The 17,168-nt window shown below is 32.9% G+C and overlaps 2 protein-coding genes across 4 annotated transcripts in view; one reads left to right on the top strand and one right to left on the bottom strand.

The window, feature by feature from the left end:
• LOC133187205 (coatomer subunit zeta-1-like) overlaps positions 1-17,168 on the bottom strand; it is a 406,408-nt gene that overhangs the window by 321,371 nt on the left and 67,869 nt on the right. The window lies entirely within an intron of this gene.
• LOC133186727 (homeobox protein Hox-C11-like) lies at positions 460-16,935 on the top strand. Of its 3 annotated transcripts, XM_061322003.1 has the most exons (4): positions 514-1,048; positions 1,226-1,315; positions 12,034-12,060; positions 16,109-16,935. In XM_061322003.1, exons 1-4 carry the CDS (start codon positions 835-837, stop codon positions 16,408-16,410), a joined length of 633 nt encoding a protein of 210 aa, XP_061177987.1. In that variant the 5' UTR covers positions 514-834; the 3' UTR covers positions 16,411-16,935. The 3 variants fall into 3 exon arrangements, with proteins under 3 accessions (XP_061177986.1, XP_061177988.1, XP_061177987.1); XM_061322004.1 differs by lacking the exon at positions 12,034-12,060 and having other exon boundaries at positions 504-1,048; XM_061322002.1 differs by lacking the exon at positions 12,034-12,060 and having other exon boundaries at positions 460-1,315.

Genomic DNA, 17,168 nt, shown 5'->3' with positions numbered 1-17,168 from the left:
AATTTACACAGAACAAAAAGGAATGAAATTTCTTGTTCATGTGGCAAAGATCTATACCTTTGAAGAAATAGACAATATTTTTTTTTTCATATATTTTTATGTCGGGCTTAATAAATCCAGCTTCCTGCTTTTGTGGTGCTGAAGTGTCTATGTTAATGGTCATTACTGCGGACAGGCCCTTCATAAAATGACGGGGAAAATAAAACTTTGTAATGACCCATATCCTTAGAAGCTCTACTGTTTTGATTTTTTTAGGCACTGCGCGGCAGGTTTGATCGAGTCTTGTAGGTGGTCCTCTAACCACGCAGGTATAAATCAGAATTTGATAAATTAGAGAGAAACAAAAGTCTAGAATAATAACAGCGAGTCGTCTTATTTCATACAGTGGAATATTTTCATGCGCGAGCGACTGTGTATTGTAGCGAAGAGTTCACCTCAAGCTGGGGTCAACTTTATACGCCATCGCCCGCTCCGAGAGTTAGCCAATCAATTGATAGCGTTTCTACTGAACACTGAGGATTATTTTAATGAGCTGTATGACAAAACTAAACGAAGCGAATCGGTGTACTTATGTTCATCTGTCATTTATTCCTTATCACACGGCCAATACCGTTCGTAGTTAAAGTTGTATCTAATAATTACTGAAAAAAATTGTTTATATGGCTGTGAATGCAGAAGCTTATTAAAACCTCGTTCTGCAGTGAACACGTTATTGTGTGGTTAAGTGTGTTGGTTATGTACTCTATATAATTTTTAACAGAGGCTTTTAATACATCAGGATTGAAGTGACTCGCATATGAAAAGACTTGAGGAAGAAGCATCATATTCCAGGATATGGCAGCGATGAATCCGTACGCTTTCCGGGGATGGCACCTTCCATCGTACGCAGACGGAGCAAATTGTGACAGGAACTATCATATGTATGGATCCTGGCCCCACTCTGGGTACTTTCCTCCGGGGTCTGTGTACTCTCTACAGGCAGACACACCAAAACAACACAGCAACAATGACTGGAAGCTCAACAGTCTGTGTACAACGTCATCAGAAGGTACGTCACCAAGGGGGGATAATTCGTCTCTTATGAAGTCAGGATATGAAAGTTTGATATTTAAATCCTGTAACAGCCATGGGGATAGTGATACCCCGAGGGAGGAGATTTCCTCTCAAAGAAACTGTTGTGCAATTTCATGCACATGTAGTGCTCATGAACGTTTGAATGTTTTAGATAATTCTTGGAGGGCCCCGGAGGTTCCGACAGCACTGGACCTTAACAAATCCGGAGCTGTGTCCGCCTATCCTTCCCTCTGTCAAAGAGGTAGGTATACCAGCACACTCTGTCAGCTAAATTGACTTGTAATGAAAAGGCGGCGATACCATCAAAGTTTTCTGTACTCGACTAAAATTCATCACAGCGTTTGATCATTAAAAATACATTACTGTATGAAGAGTACATTTCAATCTCATCTATTTTTTGAAATTTTTAACTCCTATCGATAAGACGTTGCATCCGGAATGAGAAGAACATCATTAAAAACACATAACTCAATATAACAATACATGCTATGCAAAGCTATCAGGGGTTCAAAAGCATAGGATGATGGGAAAATGGTTCCTAAATCGAGTGGTGAATTTGCTAAATCATTTTTTACTCAAGGACAGCAAAAGTGAATTTTTTTTCACCCAAAGCCAATTAGGCCACACACAAGACTAAAAATCAAAAGTATATAGTTGCAACAATAAAATTTTAAATATGTGTTTCACATTGATGGTAAAATTAATAGATAATGACAATTAAAAAACATTATCCAAGTAAAATTTGTACTATGCATTTAAATCTTCAAAATAAAAAAAAATACCTTAGAAAAACAAAACGGGAAAAATGGCACCGTTATTGGTGAATATATTATTAATACGACAGGTTTATTTCGTGTTAAGTAGGATGATATCATCTTCAATCTGTGTAGTGTTAAAATAATCACTCACTTGATCCTTTTAATAAATATTTTAAGTGTTATCCGTCAAGGAATTATGAAAAAAGGCAATTATACTAATGTATATTTTTGGCTACCTTCGAAGTTAAAACGAAAACATTTTGGAAATGGAGCATATCAGATAAATAGGCAAAAAATACCTGAAGAAATTCTATATGAAAAAAAGATACTTTTTCATTTTTTTTTTCAAATTGTTAAGCCTTTGAAAAAGAGCAGGTAAAAATGGGAATAAAAATATAATTTTCTGAAGCATACTTTTCTAAAAAGGCCCTTCAGAAACAAAAAACAACAACAACGTGATTGAAATAATTTCCTGAGTCACCCACCAAGATGCTTTTTACGAATATATCTTCAATTCACTAAACCCATCAAGGAAACCGCGCAATGTAGAATTAGAATGTTGATTGCTTTATAAAAACGAGACAGGATTCACACGACCTTGCTCAGAGGGAACAACCCGCTTCCCGGCAGATCCAAGTTATCTTAAACCACGGCAGCAGAGAGCCAATGTGAAGAAGTGCTTTATGAAAATGATTTTCTGACGAGACTAAGAAAAAAAACTGGGTTAATTTGTTTTTATTTAGTGTACTTTTTCTTTAAAGGAAAAATATTTTGGTGCAATTTATCTCTTATCACGAAGAATATTTTTTAAAGAAAGGTGAAAGAAAGAAAGGTTTATTATTTTTTTGTTTTGATTTTGCTGTATGTAAAATTTGATAACGTGGACAAATAAAAAAAAAAAATAAATAAAATAAAATAAAATAAATAAAAAAAAATGATAATAATAAAAAATAGGATGACTGATGGTTTTAAGTTTTTCTGCAGACTTCATATTTGTAGAAATCTATCCATTTTTTTCTCCAGAAAAATTATTTTCCAACAAGTAATCGATTTCATCACATTGAATATGTATAGAACATTTCTTTAATGAAGAACTAGATGATTAAATCTTCTAATTTACAGCCATGAAAAATTTATAAACTTAAATCTGTAATACTGCATCACACATTAGCAAAATAAATCGATTTCAAATGAAACAAAAATTTCTATAATCTTTGTCTGGAAAATTAAACATGCTGTAAATGTTTGGAACCCGTGACCTTTTCTCCAGCCTGAGCTAGCTGTATTTGTTTTAATTAGTAGGATGATTTATAATTTTTGTCCTGTATGAGACGTTAAAATTTATTTAATCGGCTACAGTCTCCAATTGTCTGTCGCGTAGATTTGATTTTCCCCCTGTTTGTATCCAATATATATATATATATATATATATATATATATATATATATATATATATATATATATATATATATATATATATATATATATATATATATATATATATATATATATATTGTTGAGCAAGATTATTCTATTTTTAAATTATCTTCAATGCAAAAATTTATAAGCAGTTAGTGTTAGCATTTTTCATTAATTAAAAATATTCTACCCCTCCGTACTTCGCCATAATTTTTTTTTCATGTTTCATTAACGTGCATTTGTTCATTATTTGATATAAAAAATGATAAAAACTTTATTAAGAAAACAGTAGAAATCATTACCGTATATCTCTTCACTTCATTCACTTCAGTTCAGAGACCACCCAAGATCTCTCTCAGATCGCAAATATGCATAATTCAGTCATAATGCATGTTTTTATTTCGCCCGTGTTTATAAAGATGTATACAGTCGGCAATCCAGTCAGTCATTGTTTAATGGAAAGAAAAAAATACTGTTTCCTAATGAATGACCATGATAACATTTAACGTGAAAAAAAATGTATATATATAGCTGTAGTAAAACTGACGGTGGTATATTATTCAAAAGGCCTGCAAATCTCTGAAGTCAAACAATTCTCTCTTTGTTTTCCTGTTTCTCGTTTGGTTTGTAACAGGTTTCGGATTTTAGTCTTCTCGTCATATCTTGCTGCACTTTCGGGCGGAAATGCACATTGCATTTGCATCATTAGTCAACACCATGAACACGGGTAGCTTTCTCATTTGGACTTTAAATTTCATCGCAGTCAAATGAAAACATGGCGTAATGTTCGTTCCATGTCTGTATCTAAGTGATATCATCATTACATAATTATCTAATTGTAAAAGTTTTCGATGGTTTTGTCGGGTTGATCATTTTGCTGTAATCTTTCTTATTTATCAATATCCGAAATGAGACTTTGTTTACAACCATAAAGAAGCAGATGATCAAAGTCATCAAATTAACTCTCTTCATTAAAGTGTAATACTCCATTAACTCGACCGCGGCTTCAGAAGCTGCTCATGAAGTCGTCCGACTTGGCGAAGAGACGCGAAGTTTGATTGGTCATCAGTAGAGTGAGTTTTTAGAGAAAAGGGTTAATTATTCATATTTGATTATCACTTAAACAGGTACTTTACTCCTCACAGAACTTGTGTCAGCTATGTCTTAGTTATCACTTCATGATTTATTGTTTATTGATGGTTTCTTTCTGATCACAATAAAAACATGGATCTCTTAAAGTGCAGTTTTCATACATATCACTGAAACTGTTAAAGCAATTATCATTGCATGAAAGAATTTTTTACAGAGCTTTACACTTACTGGTTTTCTCCTACATTTAATGACTTATGGATTTTCAGAGACAAAGTTTGAATATAATTGAACTCAGTAATATCTCTTTTTCCCATTACCTAATCCGGGGTATTAATGCACGTATTTCCACTCAATAATGATTCTATCACTGATGATATTTTTAAATAACTAATTTGAAATGATGAGAAATGTTTTCTAAATGCAAATTTTGTATTGGGTGACTCTAAGGATGTCACAACGTGCAGCAATGCATACTTTAAATGTGTCCCTTATGCACTATAGTTCAGATCAAATGTTGTGATATATCCACAAAAAACGAAAAAAATATGTTTATTTACACCACTTTATTAGCTCTAAATATGACTATTTATCATTTTAAACATTCTTCCTCTTTGAATTTATAATGTGGTTATATTAATACATAATACTTACTGCATCATTTTGCTAAAAAGTATCAAGATATCTATATTAACTTTAAAAAACCCTGAATACTACAAATTCCATCTAAAAAACATAAAACCTATATAGCTCATAAAATAATTCAATTTAGTAACAAGAATAAATGTGAAAAATAATCGATGAAAACATAGAAGCCGTCATGTTGCACTTTCATCTCTCCTTAACGTAGACGGGAATTTTCCGTTCACACGTTTTTGCCTCTGAATCATGTACTAGGCACTTCCTGTAAACCATTGTAAAATGGCTGGATCTGTGAAACATGGCACCTGAGGTGGTTGTTATCCTACTGTAATTAGGAACGGATAGAAAAAAAATCTTGCTCGCTTTAGATAGTAGAGCTACAATATGTTATCATCATGCAATGATCCAGAATACTATTATATCTGGACATCTTTTTTTAAAGTCAAACATTTTTAACTTATGTACTAGTAAAATACAGCGTGTCAATGATTTGTCGAATTTTATATTTGAATTATTTTAAGACATATGTGCTTGTATGTTGGATGTGAGTTAATATTTACAAGTGAACAAAAGTGTTTTTTCTCTCTCTCTCTCTCTCTTCTTCCGTGGTACACTTTGAAAGTTCATTTTTTACATTATCAATTATTGACGTATGAATAAACTTACTTAGATTTAAGAGAGATTGTATTAATGATATTAATATTTACTGTTTCTGTTCGAAATTACATATGAAAAATATATATACTGGAAAAAGTAAGGCACTTTAAATTTCCCGTTGGGTATTTTGTTTTCCATGTTTGCGTGGGAGCATTGATATGTAGCGGTTGTCTATAGGTATATGGGTCATGTTCTCACAAGTTTTAAGGATAGGTGACTTCTAAAGCCATCATGTAAAACTAAACCTACACACACGATCTCCAAAAGTCTGGGATTTGTCTGTTTCCAAGTAATCAAAGAGGAAATATGATTTCGGCATGTTTTAAAAATTAAAATGACAATTTTAAGAAGACCTGCCGCAGATATTGACCATTAATCATCGCTTAACCTAAGAGATGCAAACAATAAAAAGTTTCTTACTTCGGGGCAGTCCGTGCTCGTCTCTGATTTTCCGTGTAAATAACGGTATTGTGTCTCAAAGAACGCAGATCTACCTCAGTGAAATGATTGGCCACTAATAGCTCATTTCTGTCACCAACATTTTGTTTATTTGCGATGTTAGAATACCATTAAAATTAAGTGGACTTGATATACTGTGTTGAAAATTAATCATCATTAAATAATTATTCAAAGTGTTAATATAATATTTCTTTCAAGGAAACATAGAATTCATGTTTTTGTTGTAGAATCAACGTCACATTAATATTGTTTATTTTCCAAATACAATGTCAAATTTTACAAACGTACAAACGTCCTTAAAATGTATGCTAATGACTGACATGTATTGTTGATTATGAGTTATTTATATACTATTATAAAGATTATATTTCTTCTAAAAGCCACAGAAAGTAATTTCGCTTCAAAAGTAACATATCTGCAAATGTAAACCGCTAAATAATTTCAACATTTCATATGCGATCCGGATCGCCTGACAAAACATGTGAAATAAAAACGTAATGTAAATTGCCTGAAATCAAATTTAGAATAATTATGTCTTCCAAAAATATTCGGTGTTGAAGATATCAAATAACTGGTAGCTGTTGAGATAAGTGGTGTGCCAGGAATCTGACTTGTTTGACAAGCAACATAGGACGGTGGTTGTACGGGAAACATATCCCCGGTATTATACCCCACATGAGAGAAATAAAATGGCTTGTATCATTTCAGCATCGCTGTAGTTCTCTCATCTGAAATTTTATCTGTCTGACAAATTGAAAATATGACGCCACCTTTATATGAAACAAATATGCTAAATAGATCAGTTGTATGCTTGGCTTTGTCAACCCAACTGTTCCGGCACTGCTCCGTTAAACCGCTGGACAGGTTTACGATCGGAAAACCTCTGGGATGGACATAAAATTCCGATAAATCCCGATTTGGTAGTTAGGCGGCTTTGATGGGGATCTTTTCACACTGTATAGAATGATAAGAAATAAAGAGATTATTTCCTCTGAATTTATTTAAAACCGGAGATAAATTTCTCTCCACGTTTCCTTTTTCCTGTCTATTTTCAATACTGCAGCAACAGTTGTCGCCTAGACAGTTGTCTAGCGTCGTATTTTTGATCTCTTGAAGTTTAAGTAAAACTTGAAATGCAGCTTAGAAAAATGTGGCATTTTCATATTTTTTTTCTTCTCCTCAATGATTTTTGCAAGAGGAACAGCTGTGATCAGCATGTATATATAATATATATTTTTATTTTGGATGGCACATGCAAGTTCATGACTTCATCAACTTAACACCAGAGGTGTATTAAACGATATTTTTATCACATTGTCTAGGAATATCTTAGATTTTATAAGGATTGAGAAAAATATCATGTGGAAAGACCTGTTAACTAATATCATACACATTGAATTCCGAAAAGTTGCGCATGTGCCATTTCAAAATTGTAGAAGTAAACACAAAATAAACAGGGCTGTTTTTATTGTGGCAACTTGGTGGGTGAATAAGTGCAATGTTTTACGAATTGGTCGACAAATTACTTACTATATAGGACTTTATAGTCTTTTTATAACCCACTGAACCTGTGTAGTTTGTCTCGTGAACTAATTTTATAACCCGCCCCTGAGCAAGAGAGAACCGCTGTTGTTTTCTAGACACAACAGATTCTATCTAATTTCATCCCATCTATAAGTCATCTCAAGGAACTCACTGAAACTTAGGAAAGAAACGACAAGAAGATATGAATATGTTGTATACATATATATGATATTGTATTTTTGGCGCATCATGACCATCTTTTTGAAGGACGTTCATTCACGACCTTCTTAATAAATCAAAAGAAGCTTTATTTTTTAAGTAGCCTAGTAATTTTGTTATTATTTTTAACATTAATACTCTCCCTCTTTCTCAACTGAATTATAAAAATCTTGTCAAATAAATCCTTATTTTGTAAACAACCGTTTAGATACATAGACGTCTATCTAAATTGCTATAATGATAATTCCAAATATAAATTTATTTTTATCTATATATATTAAATGTAAACTACTTTTAACTGTGTGCCTGGTGTAGTCTGGGGACCACCCGGCCGCCGTCACCGGTCTATTAACGGTGCAGTACAATCAAACCATCGGGTCCCCGCGGCCATCCTCCGACGATCCTATGATATGCATCCTAACGAGTTTGTAAGGCCCCTCAAATCGATTAAATCTCTTTCTCTCTCTCTCTCTCTTTCTCTCTCTCTCTCTGTGAATGGACTAGAATATTATCAGTGGCATTTTTTCCGAAAAAATCAAAATACTTCGAGAAGAAAAAACAAACTATCCAACAACTGAGGAAGAAATGATATGCTCAGTTTAAACAGTTAATTAAAATGGATTCAGAGTAACAATGTGTTTATATATGTTAACCTGAATCTGATCAGCAAAGAGACATTTCTGAAAGGCAGTAGGTAGGATATCGCACAAGCACAGACGTCTCTCCAGCATATAAGGAGATAATATCTACATATTAATTGCTTTTCCTTTACTTAGAAAAAATGTCTCCCTGTCACAAAGATAAATTTGAAGATCGAATTAAACGATTAGAAATCATTTCAGCGAAGCACAACTGCTAACATTACAAATTTTGTTGAAGAAAATACACGTTCCTTCTGCAACCTAGTAATCAAGTATAGAGTGATCAGACCTGACGTTTGATGAACAGTTTGTGGCTTGTAACCGTTGATACCAAAAAATATATCCGTAGCTGCGGCAGTTCTAGCTAGTGTTTCATTTTTTTTAAAGCTGAATTAATTTGTATAAATTTGCTGAGTTAAAGTATTCTTTAGGCATACGGAAGCAGGTATTGCATTGCTGTAAAATTGGATACAAATGACACATGATCTGATTTATTTAATGTGTGAACAACGTGACTTTTCGTTTATTAACATTTATGGCAGATCATATCGTTCTTGCATCAACAAGGTGTCGTATCCTAGGTCTATACAAGATATATAATACTATAAGAACAGGAATATGTTAAATAGGATGGCTCAGTTGTGTTTACACTTGAAAAAGACAAGCTCCAATCAGTTAATGAAAATTCAACAAAGATTCAAAATAAATTAAAGCAAAGTAGAAATGGTCCTATAAATAGAATCGGATGAATATTTGCTTGCAATTTTTTTTCAAGTGCAAACAAATTAGAGGTGATTTACAGTCACATTTCACTACTCCTGAATTATTTACATTCAAGCGTCGATTATGCAGCTTATCCACGATGCTTGAGTAAGAAATTCTAACAAAAAAGTTCCTTAATTTTTAATGAAACATCATGTAGTACTCTTGAGATGTTAGAATGTTTTTCTCGTTGAAGCGTGGCGTTATGTTCTCTTACGTGTTGATGATTAGTTAAAGATTCATGAAAATGTTCAAAGTAAACATCTAATTAGAGAATGTCACCGTGGCGCCAACTAACACGGTGTCTCGTATGCACAACGAACCTAATCTGGGTGCATGGCTTCTACATGAGAAAATTTTTTAAAAAGATGAAAGTCGTCAGCAGCTTGATCACTCGGTAATGATATGTAGATATCTGGCGAGCGATAAGACAATATAATTGTTTTTTAAGCCGATCAATATGGAGAAAGGCCACCGTTCTCAGTACGAACTATATAGTTCCATTGTCATTATATTCTGTGTGAGAAATTAGCGTTTTTGAACACGTGATGAAGGCATGTGCAAATGTAGATTGTCGTGATTTTATTACAGTGTCTTTATTTATTAAGTATATATCCAGTTCTAAAACGTGACAATTTTGTTCATATAGCTATATTTCTCGTCACTTTAACACAAAACACAAAAATAAAACATTATTTACATTTATTTATAATGTTCATATCAATTATAAACCTTTATAATCCATCAAAAGACGCTATCCACAGAGTCAGTTCAGTTAAACCACTAGATTTTTAATTCTTAAAGTCATTGTCATCAAAATATTCAGAAAAAAAACACTGAGAAACACTAGAACAAGTTTTTCATAAAGGTTTCAAATGTTTTCAAATAAGACTTTATTGTGCATTATTTTTTTTTAATTATAGTTAAAGAGACATTGATTGAGTATTTAATCTATCCTAGGCTCAATATAAGTATAAGGTGTTAAAATTAAAAAAAAAAAAAAAGATAGACAAGTACGCTTTTTATTGAAATATTCTTTTTAACATATTGTGCCTGAAAAATTATTTTCCTGATATTAATATTTTACTAGAGATAAGTTAAATTAGTACGATATAGAGGACAGCAGGTTTTTAGCTGAGGTTATTTAGAGAGTATGTTGTATACTCGGGACTTGGGCAGTCATCTCATGACAAAGGTGGTACCAATACATAATATTTATATTGCTGGAGAAGACAAGGACCATATGTATGTCTTCAACGACTGGAGATGACAGCTCACTTGTGCTATGCATGAATAATTTCTAATAATTAAATTCAATTTCTAAAGTAACCTTTGTAACACGCTATAAGAAGAATTTATATGATACGCATTGTCCTTAGTATTAAACAATGTGGATATAATCAAAATACATTAAAATCTAATTAACAAAAATACTCTCGGATGATTTATCATCGCAATGCACGCCATGTTTATTTGCTGGGAAAATATTTATTATTGGAATATGCAGCTTGAGTACAACTAGGGGTCATTAAATTATTCCAGAGGACTAAATAATAATTCATATATCTCTATTAACAAATTCCCCGAGAGATTTGTTCATTTTTTGAACACTACATGTATTTATAAAGGGGAAGGGGGGGGGGGGGTGGTGATTATGTCGTTTACTGATTTCTTTAGGTATGTACTTGTGAATTGTGAACTTACCTAAAGAAATCAGTAAACGACATAAGCACCACAACCTTTATATGAAAATTAATGTGTACTTGTGAACTTTTTTACTTTTCATATGAAAATCCGTTAAGGTACTATGTAACTCATCTCCGTAGACCAGCTCGTGTGGATATGTTCAATAGAATTCATATCAATATTTTGATGAATTTAGATTTTGAAAAAAATACATTTAAAAAATAACCAGAATGGTCATCTTTAAAAAAAATCTTCAACTTTGAAAAGTTAAGTTTATGTTAATGGTGAATTCTCCATAGCTATACCATAAATTTATTTTAATATTTATATAATACATTGTAAAACTACTTCATAATGCCATTCTCTTAAGCCTACGAGGTAATTAAGTGTTAAAATGAAAATGCAAAAGATGTTTCGCGTAAAGAAATAAGGATTTTTGATGATGTAAATACCCCGTTATGATTCAAAATCATAACAAGCCAATAAAAGCACATGATGTTATTAATTATCTTTGTTCCATGCGCCTTTCTTTGCATGTATACTGAAGCAACAACATTACCTCGCATTAAGATTGCAGCAAAAGCTTATAAAAAGTTTGAACTAAATACGAAATTCACTCAATTTTAGGGGTTTCGTGCAAGGCACCGTACTTTCAAGCAATTTTAATCCATTTAGAAACTGAATAATTTGTTCTATATTTGGCAGAACATTAAGAACATTAAAAAAGAGGGGAAAAATACAAAAAGGCATTTTATGACAGAAAAAAAATGTTTCCTCGACTAGTTATTATAACAGAAAAAAATAACTAAAAAGGATATAATTTTTAATAAATAATGACAAATTATTCATTATTTGTCTTCTGTATTTTAAACCAAAAAACTCACGAATTTTTATAAACATTTGATACCTTAAAGCTTGTTACCGCTTTTCCAGATGACTTAGAATTATTGAACATATTTTGCTGATGCTTTGTTCATTTTATCAAATATTCTTCATATTTTGCATAAGAAAAATGATTCCTATAAAACATACATTTAAAATATTGTTAATATTAAACAAAAATCTAAGCAAATTTTAAAGTGTGAAACCTTTATATCTTTCAGAAGAACAGCCAATTTCATGGAAAAATTGTAAGTATAAGATCATATTTCAAAGTTTATTTTGTTTTGGCAAGTAGTGAAAATAAATTAATTTTAGTCTGGAAGCTGAACTAGGGTAGAATAAATAATTCAACAAAAGGTATTATACACTTCATTGAAAAACAATCATTTGACTTTCTTTTTACATGTATCACATAAGCATCAGTTAAAAAAAAATCATCTTCTACAAATAATCCTTACCCATTATCTTCTGGTCAAAGCATAACTTTCCCTTTCTTAAGGGACCAACATCCCAAATTTTACGACATCCCATTGTGTGCTGTAATAACGTTATTGATTACAGGTCATAAAATAGATGACTCTTTTTGACATTTTTATAAGATTTTTTTTTTTACTTTAATGTTAAACAAATAAATAAATACAAAAAGACCTTCTGTCGCCCTGTTGACAATAGAAAGTGGTGACAACATTTGGACAGTCAGCAAAAATTGGGGGGAAAATGGCCTTAAATCTTATCCTGAACTATGGTCGTTAACAAGTCGGTGATAAAGATTTGTTAGTCTTTGATGTATCTTTGGATTCTTTTAACATCTTGTCAATGTTAAATTATCTCTGCAGTGGAAGAGTCAAATTTCGCAAAATTTTTAAAATGATTTTTGAAAATTCAATTAAAACATTAATGAAGAAGGCAGGTGCAGGATTGTGGGAGTTACAGGGTAATTCTGTTTACACATAAATGGTTTAAATATTCGATCTAAGAGAAAATCAATGGCGTTAAAAAATAAGTAATTTACATTTTATAAAATAGCTACGGAGCGGACGAGAACATACCCGCACACTGGAGACATGAATGCTTCACAAAATTGAATACTATACCTAGAAAATATAAGTTAATTTATACAAAGGTTCTAAAACGTGTTAATTATATCAGATATCGAATTCTGCCATTTTACGTAAAAATATATATTTATTCTATGGACTTATGATGACCAAGTAAAATATCTATCAGAGAATTAATGTTCTGCAATTAATTAAGAGTATCAACGATTGTCGTAAAAAGGGTCAATCAAAACACCTTAAAAATCTGACAAATTGTCGTCATCTCGAATTCTATTTTCCCCCTGCTTTCCGTTACTCCGAGAATCAATGATATTGGTACCCTAGTGTTTGTCCCCATCATAGCGCAGATTCCTCTCCCACTATTGTTATAGCAGACGGCTCAGTTCTGTATCAGCTGTCTATAATATGCAGCGAGTCTCGATTTATATCACATCCAAATCCTTTTGTTAGAAAAACATTAGATTAAAGTTTCAAAAATCATTAAGTCGAGAAATAAATGCGTAAACGGAACTGCATTTAACAATTGTGTCACCTTTGACCTAGCGCAGTTCTCCATTTTCCTGTCACTTGGGTGCTAATGTATATTTACGTGTAATATTGTACTGAAGATCGTTGCCGGATTGCATGATCATAGTGGATTTTTTTTAAACTTTGGACGGATTGCGAACGTTCGAATGGAACGTTGTACAGGATATACTTTTGAAAGATATGAAGGAACACCTTGTTTTATCAGTTCGATTCAATTAGTAATAAAAAAAACGCGAGATAGAGGAATCTAATTAAGCAATAAATGTTGTAAGGTTTCCTGATTTGGTTACTGTTTCTATTCTGTTATCAACGCCTTCGACGCCCAAGTAATTCTAGGTTTCCTAAAATCAGAAAATCGTCCAATGAAATGGCAATAAAGCATTGGGTGCTGAATGGCCGAGATGATTTAGCAGACGAGATTGAGGGAATGACCACCTGTGATTGCTGGCAGTTGTGGCTTTAATTTGTTTTCTTTATTGTGAACATAATACCTTAAACGTTAGGATTAATACTATACTTACATTTTATGACCGACCGATAAAGAACTGAAATTAAACTTTCATTTTATTAGACATATCGGTTTCTATATACCCAGACAATCATTCTCGCCGAGGCACTGGAGGTGATATGCATTAAAATTAACATTGATGTGTTATTGATGTACAATTAATATCGACATGCTATAAGCCTCTAATGAATCTGATATATCCTGATATTTTATTATTCTTGGTTAAATGTAAGAGAAGCTTGCAATTTTTTTAAGATGTAAAGTTTTATTCTGTGAATGTTGCTCAAAAATTTCTTTGACTGCGTTCGATTGAGCCAAAATATTCTTGTCTTTGTTGCAACATAAAGATTTGGGGATTCTTAAATCAGATTCTGGAGATTTTATGCATCAGGGGTTAGGATAAGATGTCAAATATCTGTAAATCGAAAGTCAGATCAAGAAGTGATTTCAATCGTTTTTCTATTAAACTGGTTTTATATTGTTTACACAAAATTTCATTTGCCTGTAAAAAGGGTTTATAGAGATTGCACGAAGATCGTTTGTCTTTGATGTGCAGACATTTTCCATAATATGGCGATCGTAAAAATCTCGTGAATTCTCGTCACCGTGGAATTCTCCCGTGATGTCGCTGGTTTCAATAAGTTCCAAGTTGTGTTAAATCGAAAGAAACAGAAGTTTATGGTACCAGTTGTTTTCTTTTTAAACAAAGTTGGTTTTTATACCTGTTTCAACACCCTTACATCTCTGCTAAGTTTAAATGCTCTTATTCAGCAAAGGGCGAATAAAACGGTCATAAAATGGCCATAAAACACCGACCCACCACTACGAAAAACTGAGCCACCACTTTCTTCTGATATAGCAGAACACTTTGTTCTTATGTGAGAGAAATTTGAATAAATTGTTCTGATGAATGAAATATCATCTTATTTAAAGAAATTCTAATTGCAATTTTGGAAAGAAAAATATGCTTATTTGTAGAAGAAAGATTTTCTAATGCATAGTATTTCTACACACAAAATCATGAGGTGGCATGTTCCTCTTCATATGATAACGGACATCAAAAGTTCACCTCATCAGACGAGGATTTTTCTGTTTGTATGATACGTCCCAGCTCAGGTTATCAGGAGTAGCCACGTCGAACTAAACACTTATTACAGAAGATTCAGTATTTTACAAATATCAAATTACAAAATATTATACTTTGTATTCCACAGACCCATTTTTGTTATACTTTTCTTTGTTTCCCCTTTTATCGTGATGACCCTTTTCGTTAAACTTTGAAAAAATTCCTGATTAAGAACATATTAAATTAAAAGCAGGTGTGATTAAAAATTGTAACTAGTGCTTGTATACTAGTCAGTACATAAAATTGCAGTGTTTGTTTTTTTTTCGTCTTTTTTTTTTTTTTTTTTTTTTTTTTTTTTTTTTTTTACAACGGCGCTCCACAAATGCATCAATCCACGCGTTTGACAAACATCTTTTTAACATTTTCCCTTAAATTTTTATAACCTTTCACGGTAGCTCAGTCGGTAGAGCGCTCGCTTCGTGATCGGGAGGTCGTGAGTTCGAATCTCGGCCGCGGCTGACCTAAGTCGATAAAAAAATGGGTAGCAACGGTTCCTTCGCCATGCGCTCGGCACTTTGAAGTGAAAGTTGCGGGTCCTTCGGATGAGACCTTAAAAACCGAGGCCCCGTGTCACGGCAGGCGTTGGCACGATAAAGATCCCTCACTGCTCAATGGCCCTAAGTGCCGAGTAAAGGTCAAAATTTGAAGCACTTCACCGGTATATGGTGACGTCTCTATATGAGTGAAATATTCTCGAATGGGACGTAAAACAACAAACAATCAATAAATTATTATAATATAGATTTCTTTATCCAATTAATCAAATAAAAGTGGTATCAATGCGGTTTATTCTTAAATGTAAAATCAATAAATCACATGAAGTATTTAATTTACCCTTGGGAAAGGTATGAATTCACTCTGTTTATTCTGACGCACTAAAAATTGACGTCCAAAATTCCTTTATACATGTATTATGATTTAAGTTGTAAGAAATTTCATGAAGATGCATTTATTTCTTGGTTATATCTGTGGTAATAAGTATCCACACGTTTAATCAAGCACATCGCAGAAGGTGCGGCATGTGCGATATTTGGGCCAGCATTCCGTATTTACTGAGGCTTGTGTTCTATTTTCAGATATGCAACAAATTCATTTACCATCAACGACACTAGCCCCCACCGCAGTGACACTCAGGAAGAGAAGGCGCCCCTACTCCAAATTCCAGATCGCTGAACTTGAGCGAGAATACAATAACTCAACATACATATCTAAGTCTCGTCGCTGGGAACTTTCACAGTTAATAAACCTCTCAGAACGCCAGATCAAAATCTGGTTTCAGAACAGAAGGATAAAGGCTAAGAAAGTGACAAAAAGAGACGATCCGCCACCAAAAACACAGTCATCGTGTATGCAACAGCAGCAACCAATGAGCCACTGAGGAGAACCTGAAATAGGGAACAATGACGTAACTTGTTTGTGACGTCAAGAGCGCATGCCCAGACTCAGGGTTTTTGTGGCTCTAGACTAATTTTACCAAAGATTTAACTCGCTGAATACCTCAGTCTAAAGACGTAGTGAGTGAAAACACAGAGTTCAGATAATACTTCTGGCTCTTATGGCTGCAAGCTTCGACTCTCGGGAGGTTAGCTTGTCTCGTGAGAAACATACGATAACAAATGTCACTCTGAATCGCACAGGTTTCTCTTAACTGGTTTTGTAGTATTATTTTGAACCTTCTCCTGATGCAAGAAAGCTATGTGAACATTAGTTGTCTCATGACAATTTTATACATTGTAGAAAGGTCCCAATTTTAGACGGCGGATTGTGAATCTGGTTGTCATTGAATGTCTGATGATTTGATTATATCAATTATTATATTGACTTACATGTGATTTGTCCAAAGATGAAATGTATTCTTTAAAATGAATAGATGAATAGCAATGAAATATACTGTACTATCACACTTCATTTTTATTCTTTAAAAAAAACCTGTTTACGGTCTATGTATGGTATATTTTTATAAGAATTCTGTTGTTTATGCATGTGACGTATGGGAACATTTGGAGTTAGAGGACTAAGGTCTTTGTTCTATGGATCCTAATAGTATGAATGGAGAAGACCCAGAGAAATCGATTTCCTGTAAACAACCTGTAGGGATGATAAATTAACGACGAGGAATGCTTGTAGGGCATTATT

The sequence above is a fragment of the Saccostrea echinata genome, unplaced genomic scaffold (assembly GCF_033153115.1).
Source record: "Saccostrea echinata isolate AGI-Se365-2 ecotype Australia unplaced genomic scaffold, CSIRO_AGI_Sech_v1 ptg000014l, whole genome shotgun sequence".
Classification (NCBI taxonomy): Eukaryota; Metazoa; Mollusca; class Bivalvia; order Ostreida; family Ostreidae; genus Saccostrea; species Saccostrea echinata.
This window is presented reverse-complemented; position numbering and strand designations above follow the sequence as displayed.